The following is a 20,002-nucleotide window of genomic DNA, read 5'->3' on the forward strand; positions in this document are numbered from 1 at the left end:
GAATGATAATAACTTTCCTATTTTGATTAAGTGTTCTGCTGCAGGAACTAGTTTACCTTTTAACATTCATGACCTCAACCTAAATGATAGACTCCTGCCAGTTGGCTTCTAAGAAAGTAGATAGGCCAATAAAAGCATACCTATGTTCATAAAGTTTTTGGGGGTGCCTGGGTGGCTCAATTGGTTAAGCGTCGGACTCTTGATTTTGGTTTGGGCCATGATCTCATGGTTTGAGTTTCAGCCCTGTGTGGGGGCTCCGCCCTGGCAGTTCGGACCCTGCTTGGGATCATCTTTCTGCCTCTCTCTTTGCCCTCAAAATAAATACATAAACTTTAAAAAAATATACAAAAAGTTTTTGTTCCCTGCTAACCTTGAGTAGATGAACATGGTAATGATCATTTTATGTGAGCGCTTGGATGGCTCGGTTGGTGGAGCATGCGACTCTTGATCTCAGGGGTCGTGAATTTGAGCCCCACATCGGGAGTAGAAATTACTTTTTAAAAAAAGATCATTTTGTGATAGAACTCGGATTTTTGTAAATACTTTGAGATTATGGACCCGAAATATGAATAAATCAGCAGAGATAGTTTTGTAATTCCTCAGATAGTTCAGATTTTAAAAGATGACATTAAAAAAATACATCTCCACCTACATAATTTACTTTTTCCATACTAACAATAAAATTGTGAGTTAAAAAATGTGAAAATCACCTATATTGTCACCATCCTGATGGTTTTTTTGAATGTTTATTTTTTTTGAGAGCGGGAGTGTGCCTGCACACCTGCGCAGCACAGGCAAGGGAGTAGCAGAACATGGAGAGAGAGAATCCCAAGCAGGTTCCCCAATGTTGGGGCAGAGCCCAGAGCTGTCAGTGCAGAGCCTGACACAGGGCTCAAGCTCAGGAACTGTGAGATCATGACCTGAGCCAGAATCAAGAGTTGGATGCTTAACCAACTGAGCCACAGGCATCCCACCACCCTATGTTAACTGTTCTCCTTTGCTGCTGCTTTTTTGTTGTTGTTAATATTGCATCCATTGATAGAGGGCTTTGATGTATCAGACTTTACCCATGTTGCTACACAGTCATCATAAATAGTTGTAGAGAATGAATGTTATATTATTTGTGTTTTTGTACCGTAAGTTAATAAATGGCTGGACATTTAGGTTGTTCCTACTTTTAAGTGTTTATATTATAGTGATGGTGGCATTTCAGAGGGTTATATGTATTTCTTAGATGTGATTCTTAGAGAAGGATGTAATCCTTTTGAGAAGAGTGTTAAGATAATAGATTAGCATGTTTGTATGTGCTGAATTTGCTGGCCTTTAGCAGCTGAATATTTCTCCATTTTTAGGGACATAACACACCTAGTCATTTTAAATGCTCCCCTCACTCCCTAACAATATGTGGATTCTGAGGGACCTTGTTAGTGATGGCTCTCTGTTTTGGAGCTTTTTTACTTTCTGTTTTGAGACCACTTGGGATTTGAGTTAAAAGAACTTTGAAACAATTCTTTTACCAAAAAATCAAAATTACTCTAAGATTTTTAAACAATATCATAGGAAAACATGTTTTTTGTATATTTTTACTTTTTTGGGGGGGGTAATTTTAATGAATTTATTAGCAGGTGATTCAAAGTTAATTATGCAAACATAATGACATTTTTTATATATTTGTGTTTGTATGTTCTAGTTATAGGAGTCTAACAGGTTTTCACAAGTGAGGGAAGATTTTGTTATTGAATGAATTTAACATGGAATGTAAATTTTGAATAATAGGCCATAAACATGTATTTATTATAGATAACTTGAAAAAGCTATGGTGATCAAGTTTTAGCTTTTAGATCTTTGTTTATATCAAAAGAAGTGCTACTGAGAGCATTTACTTGAATTTAATGTATAGAATTGAAAATATATAATCACCTATTACCTTTTATTCTGATAATTATGTGTGAATGTATTTAACAAACCTTTAATGGCAGTATACTAATACACTTGAGCTTAAGGAAATGGTTTTACTTTAGAGTATATTCAAACTGTCTACAAATGTGTTACTTAGTTTTCAGTAAGGAGAAACAGAAGCTAATTGTTATTGTATGTATATTTTTTTCTTAAAAGGAACATAGTGATTAAGAGCTAAAGCAAATTTCATTTCTGTGAATTCCAAAGCTTTTGGAATGTTAACTCTTTTATAGTAGTTGCAGAGAATTTGTACATGTGATAAGAATCAGTTTTTCCTTGACACTAGGTGAGAGCTCCACCTTGTGATCTTTGAGCATATTTTTAAAAAAAAATTAGTAACCTATAGTAGGCCAGAAATGGTGTGATACGTTTGATCATCAGACTCTTACTTTTATTTGAGCATTACATATTCTTACAGTTTTGGGTTTTCCAACTTGGGACAAATGTTACTAAGTCTATTTAAAGACTTTGTTTATAAGTTTTTTAATGTAAGTCTTTGGGGGAAGCAACTGTATTTATATACAGCTGTAGACGTTTAAAATAAAAAAATTTATAGCCCTTTCTACTGATAAAAGTTTATATTCTTAAAAAAACCCAGTGCTAATTTACCCATTGATTCCCCCTCCCCTTAAAGAAGTACAAAGCAGCTTTAATATGTATAATGTTTTGAGCTATGAAGAACTGTTTTGGTGGCAAATTGGTTATTTAGATAGTGATTAAAATAGCAAAAACTCAGATACAGGCAATTTGGTATTTATGCTTAATAATATTAGGTGGCAGTATAGGTAGGTGCCTTCTTGTAGAAATATATTTTCATGTTTATTGGTACAGGTAGTTCCATAAGGGTAAGGATCTCTCCTGTTCACCACTGTGTGCCCCAGTGTGCAGCACTGCATTTGGCACATGGTATAGATACCTTTAATTGGTTGGATGGATTTTTAATAATTAGAAACTTATTAGAACAAATATTTAACCAGGATAGGGAGTTGGCGACTTTAATAATTTTTTTCTAAATCTATTAGACCTTGTCATGGTATTTCTTTTTAAAATACAACTTGTAGGGGCGCCTGGGTGGCTTAGTCGGTTTAGCATCCAACTTCAGCTCAGGTCATGATCTCATGGTTTGGGAGTTCGAGTCTCGCATCTGGCTCTGTGCTGTGTTGACAGCTCAGAGCCTGGAGCCTGCTTCAGATTTTGTCTCTCTCTCTTTCTCTCTCTCTCTCTCTCTCTCTCTGCCCCTTCCCTGCTCACGCGCTCTCTCTCTCCCTCCTTCCCTCCCTCTCTCCCTCCTTCCCTCCCTCCCTCCCTCCCTCTCTCTCTCTCAAAAATAAACATTAAAAAATTAAAAAAAATTTTTTTTCAACGTTTATTTATTTTTGGGACAGAGAGAGACAGAGCATGAACGGGGGAGGGGCAGAGAGAGAGGGAGACACAGAATCGGAAACAGGCTCCAGGCTCTGAGCCATCAACCCAGAGCCCGACGCGGGGCTCGCGGGGCTCGCGGGGCTCGAACTCACGGACCGCGAGATCGTGACCTGGCTGAAGTCGGACGCTTAACCGACTGCGCCACCCAGGCGCCCCTAAAAAATTTTTTTAAATACAACTTGTCTGAGAGACTTAACATCTTCATAAATTCCATTTTTCCTTAGTGTTTGCTGTGGTTTCTAATTACCAAATCCATGTTAGTATAGCCCTGTATACTGAACAAATTAATTTGACCTGGCAAAACTTGTACACTAGAAATTTGTGCTATTTAGAGGAATGTGGTAAGTGTATCATATAATGCTTATTTTATTTAGTGTTCTCTCCTTTTCAGAGCTGATGCATTCTTTATGTCCCTTAGGAGAATATATTTATGAACTACTTTTAAAAACTGTGTATTTAAGGAGTGCAGCAAGTTTGGTTTTATAAAGTGCTTGGGGGACGGCTGAGGACATTGCAGGTAGGCAGACAGAACAAGCACTTCATTTCCATCTTGCCATCTAGATTGCCTGGTTAGTGTTGGTTAGAACTTACTAGCTCTATACTTCTCCAACTCCTTTATAAAAAACAAAATTGTTTCTTAAGAAGTAATTTTTTTTTTAATAAGTTGGGATTTTTAGGAGGCTAGAGTGCATCCTACGTGTGATGGCAAGCATCAGAGTTCTGTTGTGCTACTTAGATAATTCCTTAGGTTACAATAAGAATAAAACCAAATTAACAATTTAGTGGTTTTAGAGGAGAACAATCCTGGGACCATGATTTAGTGCAATGAGAAGACCATACTAACGGTCATACCCAAATAAAGATTTTACAATATGAGTACTCTTCAGAAAAAAAGATCAACTCAGAGTGGCAGTATAGACAACCCCTGATTATTCAGGGCTTGATTCGTGGATTACTCATTCTTCTTGTTTCTCTTATTACCTCATTATTTTGCTGTTCATAGTAGCTTCATTAGAGTGAGCTAGGAAATGTAGTGTTTTGAATTTCTATTAATTGCATATTACTAGCCATTTATGATTTTTAGAGACTTAAAATTAATGGAAAAAAATGGGGCACCTGGCTGGCTCGGTTGGCAGAACATGCGACTGTTGATCTCAGGGTTTCAGCCCCACTTTGGGTGTAGAGATTACTTTAAAAAAAATCTTAAAATTAATGGAAAAATTGAATTATCAGTTTCTTGTATAATGTCATATTTATTGGGAGAGATCATTAGAAGTTAATCAGTATGCAATATTTTAGCATTATTATTTTTGGGGAGCATAGAGAGTGCATGTGTGCGTGTGAGCGGGGGAAGGGCAGAGAGAGGAGAGAGAAAATCCCAAGCAGGCTCCATGCTCAACACAGAGCTCAATGCGGGACTGAATCTCACAACCCTGGGATGGTGACCTGAGCCAAAATCAACAGGTGGACACTTAACAGACTGAGTCATCCAGGTGCCCCATAATGTTTATTATTAATTAGATATATTTAGTCTTATCTGCTTTTTCTTTAGGTGGCCATGAAGTACTAGATTCACATGGAAATAAAAGAAAAACATAAGAAAATTATAAAAGAAAGTTACACACAAGATTAAGAGCTTCAGACCCAGCCTATTTTTTCTTTTTTGTTATAGACAGACTTATCATTTACTTTTAGATCATTTTCTCATTTAGGATCTGCATCTTTGACCTTCAAAATTAGAAATAATATCCTTCCTATGGCCAAACTAAACTTATTTTGGTCACAAATGGCATCATCTGTTGTCTACATGACATTATTGGTATTTACATTGATTGTAAGTTCCTTGAGGGAATAGATCAGAGCTAACATTTTTTCCCCTTCTCTTTTCAACACAGTGTGGTATTATCATGACATTATTTATTAATAAGCAAGACTTTGGGCTGCTTCTTTTATTATAGGATAACCTGCCCCCCCCCCCCCCCTTTTTTTTTAAGGTAGGCTCTATGCCTAACATGGGGCTTGAAGTCATGACCCTGAGATCAAGAGTTGCATGCTCTACAGACTAGGCCAGTCCGGCACCGCTGGCTAGCTCCTTTTAACTGTACGGTACATCATCAGCAAAAAGCTGCAGAATTTTTAGGCATCTTGTATTATGGTTTTAAACTTGTCATAAAGATTTTAGGACCAGTAAAAGAGTCATATCCTGTTCTTAGTTAGGGCATACATCTCTTTAAGCCAGGCTAGAGAATCATAACAAATTTTAGTTATTTAAACCAGAACATTTATTTGTAACTAATTATTGAAATCCTTAAGATGAAACAGATGCTGCAGCATCTGCCCTCTTGGGTTTAAGTGTTGTTCTTTCACGGAATCCATGCTGGAATCTGCAGTATACAATTTTTAGGTGCCTCATTTGATCAGTCCCAGTGGTGTTTCATCTTTTAGCCTTGGCACTCCAGTTATACTTTCTCTTCCCCTTGGCAGGATTATTTGCTACAGGTTGGCTTTTTTTTTTAAATTTAAATTTCTTAAAAATATGTATTCATTTTTGGGAGACAGAGAGACAGAGTGCAGGCAGGGGAGGAGCAGAGAGAGAGGGAGGCATAGAGCCTGACGTTAGGCTCAAACCCATGAAGCATGGGATCATGACCTGGGCCAAAGTCGGACGCTTAACCTACTGAGCCACCCAGGCGCCCCACCACAGGTTGACTTCTGAAGGTGGTAGGCCGTGGAGCCATGGTGGCGGTACAATGTGTGCGCCTTATTGCCACACTTTCCAAATGATTACATCCCCTTCATCATCTCGTTTCTGTGGCCGAGACCAAAGAGAGAGAATCATAACAAAATTTAAAAATAATTGTCTGTAATACAGTGTTTTTTCTTTGTAACTGTTGTTGCTACGGTGGGGCTACATCTGTTTATAACAAATCCACATCTAGAAAAAGCAGTCAAATGCAAGGGGAAAAAAAATCCTTATTTACTAAAGGACAGTAGCAGGCACTGGGAAATTTAGTTTTTGTTTTGTTTTGTTTTGTTTTGTTTTTTGTTTGTTTTAAGATTTTAAGTAATCTCTATACCAGAACTTACAACCTGGAGATCAAGAGTTGCATGCTCTACCAACTGAGCCAGCCAGGTGCCCTGGAGATCTAGTTTTTGAGTATGGATATCTTTCCCAATATTTTTCATTTGTTTGTAATAAATATGGCATCCCTTCCCTTAAAGGAATTGTTTGTCTTAGAAGAAAGAAGCAAACCACCATTTTACCCACGTAAATATATGAATATATTTCTGACATTGGGGTGTTCCAGAAGATGATAAAGAAATGATAGCAGCTCCAGAAATACCAACTGATTTTAATCTACTACAGTAAGTATATTATGAAAATTTTTAAATACTTGCTTTTTCCACGAAATGGGAAATATAGTATATTAATTTCAGTTAAAGTTAGTTCAGAAGATCTAACATAGAAGATAGAAGATAAGCATGTAACTTTGAAACAGTTTATATCAGTGCTGGTTTGTCTCTGTAACAGCAATTCCATGGTTTTCTGTACTATGTGTTAAATTTATTTTTTAATTTATTATTTTGCCGTGCGATTCTTTGAATCTGTACTTGGTTTTACAGTAGCACACTGTTTGAGGGAGTGCTGTGAAATTCTTAAAAAGTACAGTGTTCTCATTAGTAAGGAATATGTACCATGTAGTAGCATTTAGGATGTAATATCAGATTTTTGTTACAAAATCCAATGATAATAGGATAAAACAAATCTGGGAGGGTAGGATATACTCTTCATATTTTTTTCCAGAAACAAATTACATGCTTAGTGGTCCATAAAGTAACTTCAACGTAGGTATTTTCTTTTACCCTTGTTCTAAAAGCTACCTATACTCCTTATTCAACTTTTATTCTAACTACTTTTTAGTATTTGATGTAGGAAGGAATTTGAGCTACTGTATGTAATAGTAGTTTTCACACTAAGCTGTAGTTTCCTGAGGTGCCTCAGTGAAAAGTGAAACTTTAAACTGCCTTTGGATCCCTTTAACTTTACACACATATACACCATAGTATATTTGCTTTTGGAATTTTTATAAGACTTGATTTGAAAATAGTTTGGTTGCTAAAAATTGTGAAAACATTAGATAGATACCTTTGTACATAATGGTTGCCAGTGTCTACTTTTGATGCTGTGTAGATTTTCATGTTTGTTTATAAAAATTACAAATTTTTAATTTTAATTTTATTTTAGAGAGAGAAAGGGGGATCGCAAGCAGGGGAGAGGGGCAGAGGGAGGGAGAGAGAATCTTAAGCAGGCTCCATGCTCTGCGTGGAGCCAGACTCAGGGCTTCATCCCACAACCGTGGGATCATGACCTGAGCTGAAATCAAGAGTTGGATGCTCAACCGACTGAGCCACCCAGGCGCTCCTAGGTTTTCATTTTTGAAATAAATTTATTATTTTCAGTGGAGACTATGGGGGGTCTACTGGGATGTTGCCAATATTTCAAAGTACGTTTTTTAATGTGACTTCAATCCCAGTGTTTATTAATTCTATTTTAAGATTCTTGAGGGACATTTCTTATTTTTGTTTGAGGGAGGATATGGGATAGTCTTAGGAAAAAATAATTTTTGGTTTGACTATTGTAAAATTAGGAAATTTCTTAAATTGTTAATTAATATTGGAGCCAATTAAGACTGTTTATATTATAGGGGCATCTGAGTAACTCAGTCGGTTGAGCATCCGACTTCGGCTCAGGTCATGATCTCGCAGTCTTTGAGTTCAAGCCCCGGGTTGGGCTCTGTGCTGACAGCTCAGAGCCTGGAGCCTGCTTCAGATTCTGTGCCTCCCTCTCTCTGCCCCTCTCCCACTCACACTCTCTCTCAAAAATGAATAAACGTAAAAAAAATTTAAAAAAAAAAGACTGTTCATATTATAAACTAGACTACTATTAGAATATCTCAAGTAATTAAGGACTGAAATAGGATAATGGATAAGTGGGAATTGTTGTGGAGGTAGAATAGCACTATTTGGTGGGGGATGAGATGGGAGCCAGGGTAAAGAGAAAGGAGTGGGTGGTTCAGTCATATGATAGATGACTCAGGAAATTTCAAGCCACTAAAAGGTTAACCTCGTATGCTCCATAAACATACTAGCATAGGCTATTTTACCTAGGATAGGTGGTGGTGTTCTTTTGATCTTAAAAGCAGAGGAAAACACTGGAGGAAGACAGACTTTCAAGAATATTTCTTCTCTGGTTGGGGATATTTTAGACTCTTATCCTGATTACTCCAGATTTCTTCATAAGGTTTTCCAGTTTGTAATCAAACCTCTAGTGGCTCATTCTTTAAGTTGGGATAGCCTGGAGATGAGGATTAGGAGTGTAATTGAGCCTGTGATTACTCTGTGGCCATTGGAATATTGTGAAGACTAGTTATTGTTTGCAGACTTACTGCAGTTCCTGAGCTCTCTAAGAGAGATGGTGTCCCACAGATGTCTTGGGAAGGAAGAAGTATCATTTATATTCAGCAGATCCTTAAAAACATTTTTTTTTGCAAGACCATATAGGTATGTGGGGAGAATATTGATGACAACAATCTTCCTAAGATGTAACAGGCATGAGTTTTTCAGGGTTAATATTATAGTAGTCGTTTAGGTTTTGGTGCATTAACTCTGGGAAATGGTATTTATTATAAGCCCTTTCCTCACAGCATTATAGGAGATAGTTAAGATTGCCACTATCTTCAGTACATTGTTTAAATTACTTTGTATCTGAGTGCTATAAATAGTAATTTTTTTCCCTGCTAGCACCTTAACCATTATTATACGTATGTAAAGTATTCCTACCTCATAGCCTCCGGACAACTGGTTATTGTGGCAATAAAAATGGAAATAAAAGAAATCTAGTTAGAGAAGACTAGCTTTAGAAAGATAGCTTTAAATTTTGATTGCATTTATTTTAAGCAAAACTGGTACGAGGTTTACATATTTGGAGTGGCAGACTTTTATCTTTTATGGGTGTGGCTCAATCCTAAAATCCATTATGACCCAAATTCCAAGTATGCCTTGGCTTAAGCATTTAAATGAGATTATGTTAGTACCATTTAGATACAGAGACCCATATTTACATATATATGAAGCATTACACATATGTATTTAAATTAGTCTTCTTCTGCATGTGTATGAAAATCCAGATAATACAAAACACCCCACCTTCTCCAAAATAAAGGACAACTTTACTTCTTGTACGAGAATGAAGAGACTTGAGAGATTTCATTCTTTCTTGCATATACATTGTTTGTAGATGAGAAGATGGAGAGATTGTCACTTGTTTAAGATCACACAGTTTCTTAGTACTAGAATCAGTTCTCCTGACTACATAGCTTACCACCTCTTTATTTCAAAAAGGATTTTGATCAATTAACACACCTGTATTTCAAATGGTTTAGTTTGTAAAAATGTTTTATATATACCTTTCAGAAATACATGTTTTCTATAGTTATATTTAGATATACAAATATTTTTTGAGTGAGAGAGGAATGGTCAGAGGATCCTTAATATTGCTAAAATTCCCTAATATTAAGTTCATCTAGTTCTTAGTGTTAAAATACAGTTTTCTGAGCACAATGGTGTTTCAATCAGAAAATGAAACCAGCCATTACAATAGAACACAATTCCTAGGGTTAAAATTTTGAGAACCATTGGTTTTGTTTTTGTATTTTGGTTAAAATTAACAAAATAAAAAATGTTTAGATATTTGTGTTTTAGATTATTGTTTTTGTAGTTATGTAATTTTATGTTTGGGAATGTGCTGTGGTATGATGCTTTGGGGAAGCATCTTCGTTATATTTAATGAATAAGAATTAATTGAAAATAATTAATTGAAAAGAATAAATCAAACCCTTCTGTTAGAAAATATGGCAAAAATTATTAACTCCACCAATGTTTTTTAAAAAAGTTTTATTTATTTTTGAGAGACAGTGCGCAAGTGAGGGAGGGGCAGAGAGAGAGTGGGACACAGGATCTGAAGTGGGCTCTGCACTGAGAACATTGAGCCTGAGGTGGGCCTCCAACTCACAAGCTGTGAGATCATGTCTTGAGCTGAAGTCAGATGCTCAACTGACCGAGCCACCTAGGTGCCCTAAATTCCACCTGTATTTCTAAGGAAATGTTTTTGTTGTTTTTTTTAAAGTTTATTTATTTATTTTGAGAGAGAACATGCATGCTGGAGGGGCAGAGATGGAGGGAAGGAGAGAATCCCAAACAGGCTCCCTGCTGTCAGCACAGAGCCCGATGTGGGACTCGATCCAGTGAACCATGAGATCATGACCTGAGCCGAGATCAAGAGATCAGATACTTAACCGACTGAGCCACCTAGATGCCCCTATAAGGAAAGTTTTAAATAATTGCTTATCTTTCTGTCACAGGGAGTCAGAAACACATTTTTCTTCTGACACAGATTTTGAAGACATTGAAGGAAAAAACCAAAAGCAAGGCAAAGGAAAGGTATGTACACACTATAACTTTATTTTGATTCTTAAGGTCATTTGTACACACACACACAAATATAGTTTTAGTTGTATCTCAGATATTCTATTTTGTGTTTTTTTTTAAATTTATTTATTTTGAAAGAGAGAAAGGCAGGGAGAGAGAATCTCAAGGAGGATCTGCACTGTCAATGTGGAGTATGATGCATGCAGGGCTTGAACTCATGAGCCATGAGATCATGACCTGAGTCCAAATCAAGAGTCACACTGACTGACTCTTGCAGCCCCAGTCAGATAGATATTCTCTTTTAAAAATGCTTTTTTCCTGGATTGGTGTGGTAAACCTTCTGAACACATATGGTTTCTTTGGCTTCTAGGCCAAATATCTTTTTTTTTTTTTTTTTTTTTTTTTTGAGAGAGAGAAAATAAAAAGGGCAGCACAAGCAGGGAAGAGGGAGAGAGGGAGAGAGAGAATGAGAATCCCAAACAGGCTCTGTGCCATCAATGCAGAGCCTGATGCAGGACCTGATCCATGAACCATGGATCAAGAGTTGGGTGCTTAAAATCAAGAGTTGAATGCTTAACTGACTTAGTCACCGAGGTGCCCCTGGGTCAAATATCTTTTGATTATCTATTTCCACTTCTGTAAAGTTGAAATTAATAACACATCATTGTTTCTTTTTTTAAAATTTATTATGTTTTTAATTTTAATTCTAGCATAGTTAACATACAGTATTACATTAGTGTTAGGTGTCAGTATAGTGATTCAATAATTTTATACATTACTCAGTGCTCGTCATGGTAAATGTACTCTTTAATCCCCATTGCCTATTTCACCCATCCCTCCACATACCTCCCCTGTGGTAACCATCAGTTTGTTCTCTGTAGTTACGAAGAGTCAGTTTCTTGGTTTGTCTCTCTCTTTTTCATTTGTTCACTTGTTTCTTAAATTCCGTATAGGAGTCAAATCATATGGTATTTGTCTTTCTCTGACAGACTTATTTCACTTAGCATTATACTCTCTAGCTCCATCTATGTTGTTGCAAATGCAAGATTTCATTCTTTTTTATGGCTGAGTAATATTCCATTGTATGTACACGCTACATTGTCTTTATCCATTCGTCTATTGAGGGACATCTGTTGATGTGCTGCTTCCATAATTTGGCTATTGCAAATAATACTGCAGTAAACATAGAGGTGCATATATCGTTTTGAATTAGTATTTTTGTGTTCTTTGGGTAAGTACCCAAATCGTTAGTGTGATTACTGGATCATAGGGTAGATCTAGCTTTAGTTTTTTGAGAAACTTACATACTGTTTTCCACAGTGGCTGCACCAGTTTGCCTTCCCACCAACAGCACACGAGGGCTCCTTTTTCTGTACATCCTTGCCAACACTTGTTTCCATTTCTAATAGATTCTTTTGTAAAGCACAGTATGCTAAACACAATGTAATATTTTGTTGGCTTTACACATGAGTAGTCAAATATAAAGCAAAGCAATAATAAGATGTTCTATTCTAAAGATGTAACCTATAACCAGTTCAAGTCTAATAGGTTACAGTTGACAAGAGTTTCACTCTTTATAAATAATGCCAAGGATAAAAACTAACAAAGTAAGGTTCTGAGTCAATAGAATGCAAGTTTAGAATATGAGTAGTTAGCCTGAGGGCTCTGGACAACTTGGTGAATGGGTGAATTATTTTGATGATTTGGAAAGTACACTTGACCCTGTGCATGTGTGTGAATACATTGTACAAAAGCTGATTCATTTTTGTTAACCATTTTCTTTCCCAAAATGAATTTTGGATTTATATTTTCTTATGACATATTTACTTAAAGTCTAAATAACAGAAATGTAAAATGAACAAAGTAACATTTCCCTATAAACCTGTCATACAGAAGTAATGTATTATTTAAACATTTTGATGAACATACTTTTTTTATACATATACCTGTCTATAAACATGCATGTAGAATTTTACTTAAATGGGTTTATACTATGCAGACTGCTTAATTTGCTTTTAAAACTCAATAGTATGTTGTCAGCAGCTTTCCTGTCAGTGAATTTTTGCTGTAATTTCTAATGTTGTCAAGGCATCACATTTTATGTATGGAATATAATTTATTTAACTAGTCCTTGGAATATATTTTTAGAGTTCACATAATCCATGTTTCATAATTTCATATGCTTTTTTAGTCTGTTAAAAAGTGGAAGTTTTGAGACAGAAAAAGTGTGAATGAATAAAATGTTAACTCAGAACTATCCAAAGACAACTATAATTCTAGTGGGTAGTTTATGGTTTATTCATTATAAATCCATGTTTTCTTGTTCCACAAATACCTTGCAAAACTAAAAATCTGCTTTTGACTTTGATTTCATTTACAAGGTGGGATAAGACTAACAGTGGCATCTGAATAGAGGACTCCCCAAAGTTACTGTGCCACAGGTTAACTTTATGTAAGCCACTGCTATGAGTGAGGTGTTAGGGGTCAGGTCAGGGATTTATTATAATAGTAACTTATGTTTTTTTTTTTAAGTTTATTTATTTTGAGAGAATACATGCGAGGGAGGGAGGGGCAGAGAGGTGGGGAGAGAATCCCTCAGATTCTGTCAGCACAGAGTCTGATGTGGGGCTCGATCTCGAACTGTGAGATGATGACCTGAGCTGAAATCAAGAGTCAGATGCTTAACTGACTGAGCCACCCAGTCGCCCTGGTAACTACGTTTTGACACTATACTATGTATATCCCAAGCACTATGCTAATAATAATGTTTGTTTAACTAATTTAATATTTGAACCACCCTGTGGATTAGAAATCTTCCTTATTTTTATAGATAGGAAACTGTGGTCCAGAGAAGTCCAGTGCTTAAAGGATTTGAGCCCACATGTTGAAAGATGGTGCTCTTAATCTGCTGTAGTATGCTAGCTCATAGTCTTTCTTTAGAGATGTTTTTCATCTAGAAGATTGTACCCAGGTTAGCATGTTTATTTCTTGTACTTCCTGTGTTATCATTCCTTGCATGTTGTTTTCTAGCATAGCATATTCTTTGAACCGTTTTAATTGTACTAATTAGTTTTCCATACCAACAGGGAATATTGAAGCACGTGATAGATAGATTGCAAATATATAGTTCCGTTTAATTAACAGTAACATTTTATACTTTTCTAGTGTACTCCCGGTAGTTGATTTTTTCTTTCACCCTTATCTAAAATCCTTCTACTGGGGACAATAACCTTTCATTCTACAATTAGTAATTAATGACTTAGTTTCACAAAGGCTGCGTCTCATTAAGAAAATAATGTAAGTTAACAAGTAATATATTTCAGTTGTTAGGAAGGAGTTTGAAGTAGTTATTATGAGTAGGGTGGTTTTGGACTCTTGAGGAAGGACCCTCTATGGAACAAAGTATAGACCCATACGGGCTGTCAGCAGAAATACATTTGTAGACCTGGCGGTAGATTGGGGGTTTGTAAACTATGACCTGTTTTTATACTGCCCATGAGCTAAGAATGGCTTTTATATTTTTAAAGGGTTATAAAAATAAACAAAGAACATGTGACAGAGATGGAATGTGGCTTGCAAAGCTTGAAATATTTACTGTCTGGTATTGTGCAGAAAGTTTGCCGATCCTTGCTCTAGATCATAGAAACGTGTAGGTTGAAAAGAGACCTAGAAATCATCTATTCTAATCTGTAAAGATTTAATACAACTCTGACATTTTAGAAATGAGGACTCTGAGTTAGGGAATGACTTGCTTTTCTATAACAAGGTATAAAGGCCGTGGGAGGTATTTTATATCTGAGGCATGTAGGCAACCTTTTCACTGATTTATGAAGCCCCCAACCCCCCAATATTGACAGCTTCCTTATAAAGGTCCTTTGTTTCCCTAGTGTTCATTAACTGAATTTTCATGATAAATAAGTGTTGAGCTATCACCAGTTGTACAGAGGAACATGATTTTTTAAATTTGAATTTGCCTTCACTTATCCAGAATGAGAATGAGGTTGATACACCTGTTCATCCTTTTTAGAATTCCTTTGTCAGTCCGCCACAATAATTTGTAAGACTAACAATAGAATTTAAAAGTTTGAACTAAATATGAGCTACTTACTTGATGAGGTGTTTTGTTATTCTTGCTGCCCACTCTAGTCTGCACCCTAAAGTATGCAACCCTATGAGTAGGCACAGTTTTATCCTCACTTTACCAATGAGAAAGTCTGAAGTGCAGTGTGGTTAAGTAACTTGCCCAATATCACTCAGCTGATAGGAGTAAGAATTTGGACCCATGCAGTCTGTCAGTCTGCAGAGACTGTGCTCCTAACTGCAACCTCATGTGAGGTGTCCGATAGGATAAGTAAACAAGATGATACCACAAACAGGCTGTCTCAACATATGTGTATGGCACTCCTCTTTAGGTCAGGTTTAGGCATGTTATAATTATGTACCCTTTTAACTGCTTCTGCCGTAGCTTTGTTTTGAATTTTCAAGGATAATGATATAACTTACCCAACTTGTATTTTTATGCAGACTTGTAAAAAAGGCAAAAAGGGCCCAGGAGAAAAGGGCAAAAGTGGAAATGGAGGAGGAAAACCTCCTTCTGGTCCAAACCGAATGAATGGTCATCACCAACAGAATGGAGTGGAAAACATGATGTTGTTTGAAGTTGTTAAAATGGGCAAGAGTGCTATGCAGGTAATGTTTATCGTATTCTTCCCAGTTCATTTGTACATTTTAAACTTTAATGAGTTATATGAAATGCTGGAGATTTTGAATTGCATTTAAAAATTTTCTAACACTGCTTATTAGAAAAAAGCAATAAAGTCATCAAAACTAGGGATCTGTCCATTCAGACATAAGACCTTTAAGCTGTGTCTTGTCATTTTCTACTGCATTATTTTGTTTTCATGGTATATAATAAAAAATTCTTTGCTCAAAAAATATGCTGATGTAAACTATGAGGTTTTAATTTCCCCTGAATTTATGTGTCTACCATTAAAGTATGAAGTCCTTTGCCCATATAGAATTCTTGGTTGAGTGACCTAATATAATCACCATCCACTTTAGTGAATTGAATTATGTTGATCACTGTTATCTATTACACATTTTATTACTTGTGCTGTTTCTTAGCAGAAGAGTAAAAAGTGAGAGTCATATCCATGTCAAGTCATCCTAATTTTGTTTCTTCTGCATGATTTTGTGACGAGAAGAATTTAGGCTTTACATTGGAGACTAAACCTGTACTGTTTTAAAAAATTGAATAAACACTATACTCAAAATACATGCTTAATAAGGTTATTATTTACTTTATAAAAGCTACAGGGAATCATTTTCAGAAAATTAATTTTAATAAAAGAAGTACACATGGATTGATTTTGGAGAACTAGCCATTTAAGTTTTGTGTTATTAAAAAGTAAATATAATTCTTGTTTATAAATATGGACTTAATGTGTATGGTTTTATAAGTAAATTTTAAGTATCAATTAGGACTAATAAACAGCATTTTTACATGTATAATAAAAATTGTGTGAGCTGTTACCAGTTGTACAGAGGAACATGATTTTTTAAATTTGAATTTGCCTTCACTTATTCATCTATGGTTTGCTTTTTATATAGTTGTGATGAGGGTATGGATTTTATTTCTTTAATGTTTTAAGTGACTATTTCATATATACATTTGATATTTAAAAAAAAAACATCTTAATTATATTACGGTGCTTGGTTTACTTAGTCGTTCCCTAATTTAAAAAGTTATCCCCCCCTCTGTTGTTCCCATGGTTTAATTTTATCAAAGAAATAAATTGTCTCAGTTACATCATATATAGTATTTCATTACTTTCTTTTTTATTTTTATATTATACTTGTTTTCTATAATTTATTTTAAGCTGTTAAATGCATTAATCTTTTTTCTGGTATCTTTCATTTTTGTTAACATCAGAAGTCTCAACTTATATCCACAGCTAATTAGACTGTTCTAATTTTGTCTGGTCTATAGGGTTTTTGTTTAACTTTTTGGCTCATCAAAAATTTTTAATAGAAAATGTGAGGATTTCACTTTATATTTAATTTTTTTGTTAATGGTATCTCAGTGTTTAAAGAATGAACATTTTCTTTATTTTTGTGATTATGGTTTGTCACATATGAAGATTGTACCTCTATGCTATTTGTTTTTCTATTTCTAAAAGTGTTTTCACCCTTAAAAGTGGAATGTCCACAGTATCTCTCCAGTGATTTCCCTGAATTGTCTTCTACCTCTAGTTTGTTTTGTGTACTCTTACTTGTGTTATCTTGGTAATACAAAATTTGATCAAGGAAGTCTCCTGTTTACAAGCTTCCAACAGTTCTTCCTTATCTAAAAGTTCCAGCCCAGATTTTTTTTTATGGTGTGCTTGCTCTTCCCCAGCCACAGTATGTACTCTGCTTCCACCCTACCCAGCACTCCCACACCTTTCTTTTCGTTTTTTCCCTTTGCCTGGAATAGCCTTCCTTCTTTTCTTTTCTCCTTTTCTTTCTTCTTTTTTCTTTACTTTTCTTTCTTTCTTTCTTTCTTTTGGTATCACATAAGATTGACTTAAATCATATGTCACCCTTTTGAGAAGCATTCACAGGCTCTGTCTCTTTCTTTCCTTGAATATATTTCTTACTCTCTTCTTTCCATTATAGCCCTTAGTATATTGTATTATAGGTATGCATATGTCTGAAAATGCTTCTGGGTTATTAATTTCTTGATCAGGGACTGTGTATTATTATACATGAAAGTAAGTACAAGACAGGCCATTGGTTTTCAAATAGTTTTTATTTTAAAAAAGGAGGGATCATGCATGCCTATGCCCTTAGTTCTAGTAGATAATATATGTTGAATCTTATTGAATAGATTTTTAGCAAGTTACTTGATGATGAAAATTTTAAAATATTTTAATGTGTTAGCTTGTATTTATTACACCAGCCTTGTATTCCTAGTACAAATTTTATTTGATCTTTCTCAGTAACCTTTTAATGTGATGTGATCTTTTTGTAAGATTTCATTAAATATTTTTGTATCTTTATTAATGAAAATAGCCCTTGTTCACTTATCTGTTGCTGCATAACAAATCACTCCAAGCTTAATGATTTAAGAGAAAAATCATTTTATTAGGCTTAATGATTCTGTGTTGGTCTAGAATTCAGATGGAACTAAATAGGGATGAAATTGTCTATGCTCCTACCCATGATGGCTGGGGGCCTTACCTGACACAGCTTTAATGCTTGGAGGTTACATAAACAGTTAGGGACTATAATCATCTGGAGGCTTCTTTACTGATGTTTGGTGTCTAGTCTGGAGTGACTTGAAGGCTGGGCACAGCTGGAACTGTTACCTGGAGTGTGCACAAATGGCTCTTGCATGTGGCTTGGGTTTCTTACATTATGGCTTCTGGGTTTGGATAGTGTCCTGAGCAGGAGCATCTAGTTCTCTGGTGCTCCAAGAACCCAATGCAGTTGAATGGTGTTCAGTGACTTACCTTTGGAAGCATCATTTTTACTGCCTTCAGTCCTAGATAAGACAACATAGATAGACCCCACTTCTTACTGAAGAACAGTGTCCAACATTTTGGGCCATATTTTAAAGCTCCCACAGTCCTATAATATATTCTCTTGGCATTTATTAATTGTATCATATTTGGGAATAATCCTAAATGTGTTAAATTGATTTAGTTAACATACCCAAGCTGTTGTAAAGTACAGAAAAGGACTGAAATCTAGAAATTAGGTAAAATTGTAGAAGATTTCTTCTCATTCTCTGAGCCAGGTAGTTCTTAGATAATACTTCCTTTTTATTTTCTTTAATGTATATCGAATTGTACATATTTTATTCATTTAGTTTGTACCCAGGTTTTATATTTGTTGGTACAGAAGTTCAGTGTTTTCCCCTCTTGACATTTTGGTTCTTTTAGTAGCTCTTATTTTTCATCCTAATTTTTAAAGCTTGGTTTATTTAAAAATAATTTTCATCAGCTTTGTGGTTTCCTCTTCTGTCCCCCAAAGAATAAAGTGCTGCTTTATTTTTTTTAGCTCTGCCCTATTTACAGAAAATATAATGTTGAGACATACTTCACATACCATAAAATTCACCCTTTACAATGTAAATTCAGTGGTTTTTAGTATATTCACCGAGTTGTGTAGCCATCACCACAATCGAATTTTACAATAATTTAATTTTTTTTTGTTTTTGAGAGAGCATGAGCGGGGGAGGGGCAGAAGGCGAGGTGGGCAGAGGATCGGAAGCGGGCTCTGTGGTGACTGCAGTGAGCCAAATGCATGGGTGGAACCCATGTGAACCTCAGGATCATGACCTGCACTGAAGTCAGAGGCTCAACCACCTGAGCCACCCAGGTGCCCCTAATTTTAAGATATTTTTAAAGAAAGAAACCTTGTGCCTCTTAGCAATCATTTTCTCTTCATCTGCCCCACATCTAGGCAACCACTAATTGACTTTTTATAAATTTGCCTATTCAGAACATTTCATATATATGATCCATTCAATATTTGGTCCTTTTTGAGTTTTTTCTTTGACTTAACATAATGTTTTCAAGGCTCATCCATATTGTATGTATCATAACCTCATTCTTTTTTATTGCCAAATATTCCATTTTGTTTATCCATTCATCTTTTGATGCACATTTTGTTTGTTTCCACTTTTTGGCTGTTGTGAATAATGCTGTTACAAGTATTGTACAGGCTTTTGTTTGAACATACATCTTCATTTTGCTTGGGTAATACATACCTAGGAGTTGAGTTGCAGGATCATATAGTAACTTTTTAACCATTTGAAAAGCTGCCAAACTATTTTTCCAAAGTGGCAGCACCGTTATATGTTCTTCACCAGCAGTGTTTTAGCATTCAGTTTCTCACATCCTTGCCAATACTTGTCACTGTCTGTATTTTTTATTATAGCCATCCTAGTGGGTGTGAAGTGGTATCTTATACTTTTTATTTCCATTTCCTCGATGGCTAGTTACATTGAGCATCTTTTGATGAGCTAACGGCCATTTGTTTATCTTCTGTATAGAACTGTATTCAGAATCGTTGTCTATTTTTTAATGTTTATTTTTTGGGGGGGGGGAGTGGAGGGTAGAGAGAGAGAGAGAGAGAGGGAGGG

At 35.6% G+C, this 20,002-nt stretch overlaps 1 protein-coding gene and 1 pseudogene across 8 annotated transcripts in view; one reads left to right on the top strand and one right to left on the bottom strand.

Moving 5' to 3' along the window:
* Positions 1 to 20,002, top strand: part of STAG2 (stromal antigen 2) — a 137,389-nt gene that overhangs the window by 44,792 nt on the left and 72,595 nt on the right. For all 8 annotated transcript variants that reach the window (XM_053201630.1, XM_027054323.2, XM_027054326.2 and 5 more), the window contains 3 exons: positions 6,607 to 6,750; positions 10,806 to 10,884; positions 15,397 to 15,561. In XM_053201630.1, coding sequence (XP_053057605.1) covers positions 6,707 to 6,750; positions 10,806 to 10,884; positions 15,397 to 15,561 — 288 coding nt within the window. In that variant the 5' untranslated portion in view covers positions 6,607 to 6,706. The remainder of the gene's footprint in view (positions 1 to 6,606; positions 6,751 to 10,805; positions 10,885 to 15,396; positions 15,562 to 20,002) is intronic.
* Positions 5,693 to 6,186, bottom strand: LOC128311447 (60S ribosomal protein L37-like; annotated as a pseudogene).

Source organism: Acinonyx jubatus, chromosome X (genome assembly GCF_027475565.1).
Source record: "Acinonyx jubatus isolate Ajub_Pintada_27869175 chromosome X, VMU_Ajub_asm_v1.0, whole genome shotgun sequence".
NCBI classification, from domain to species: Eukaryota; Metazoa; Chordata; class Mammalia; order Carnivora; family Felidae; genus Acinonyx; species Acinonyx jubatus.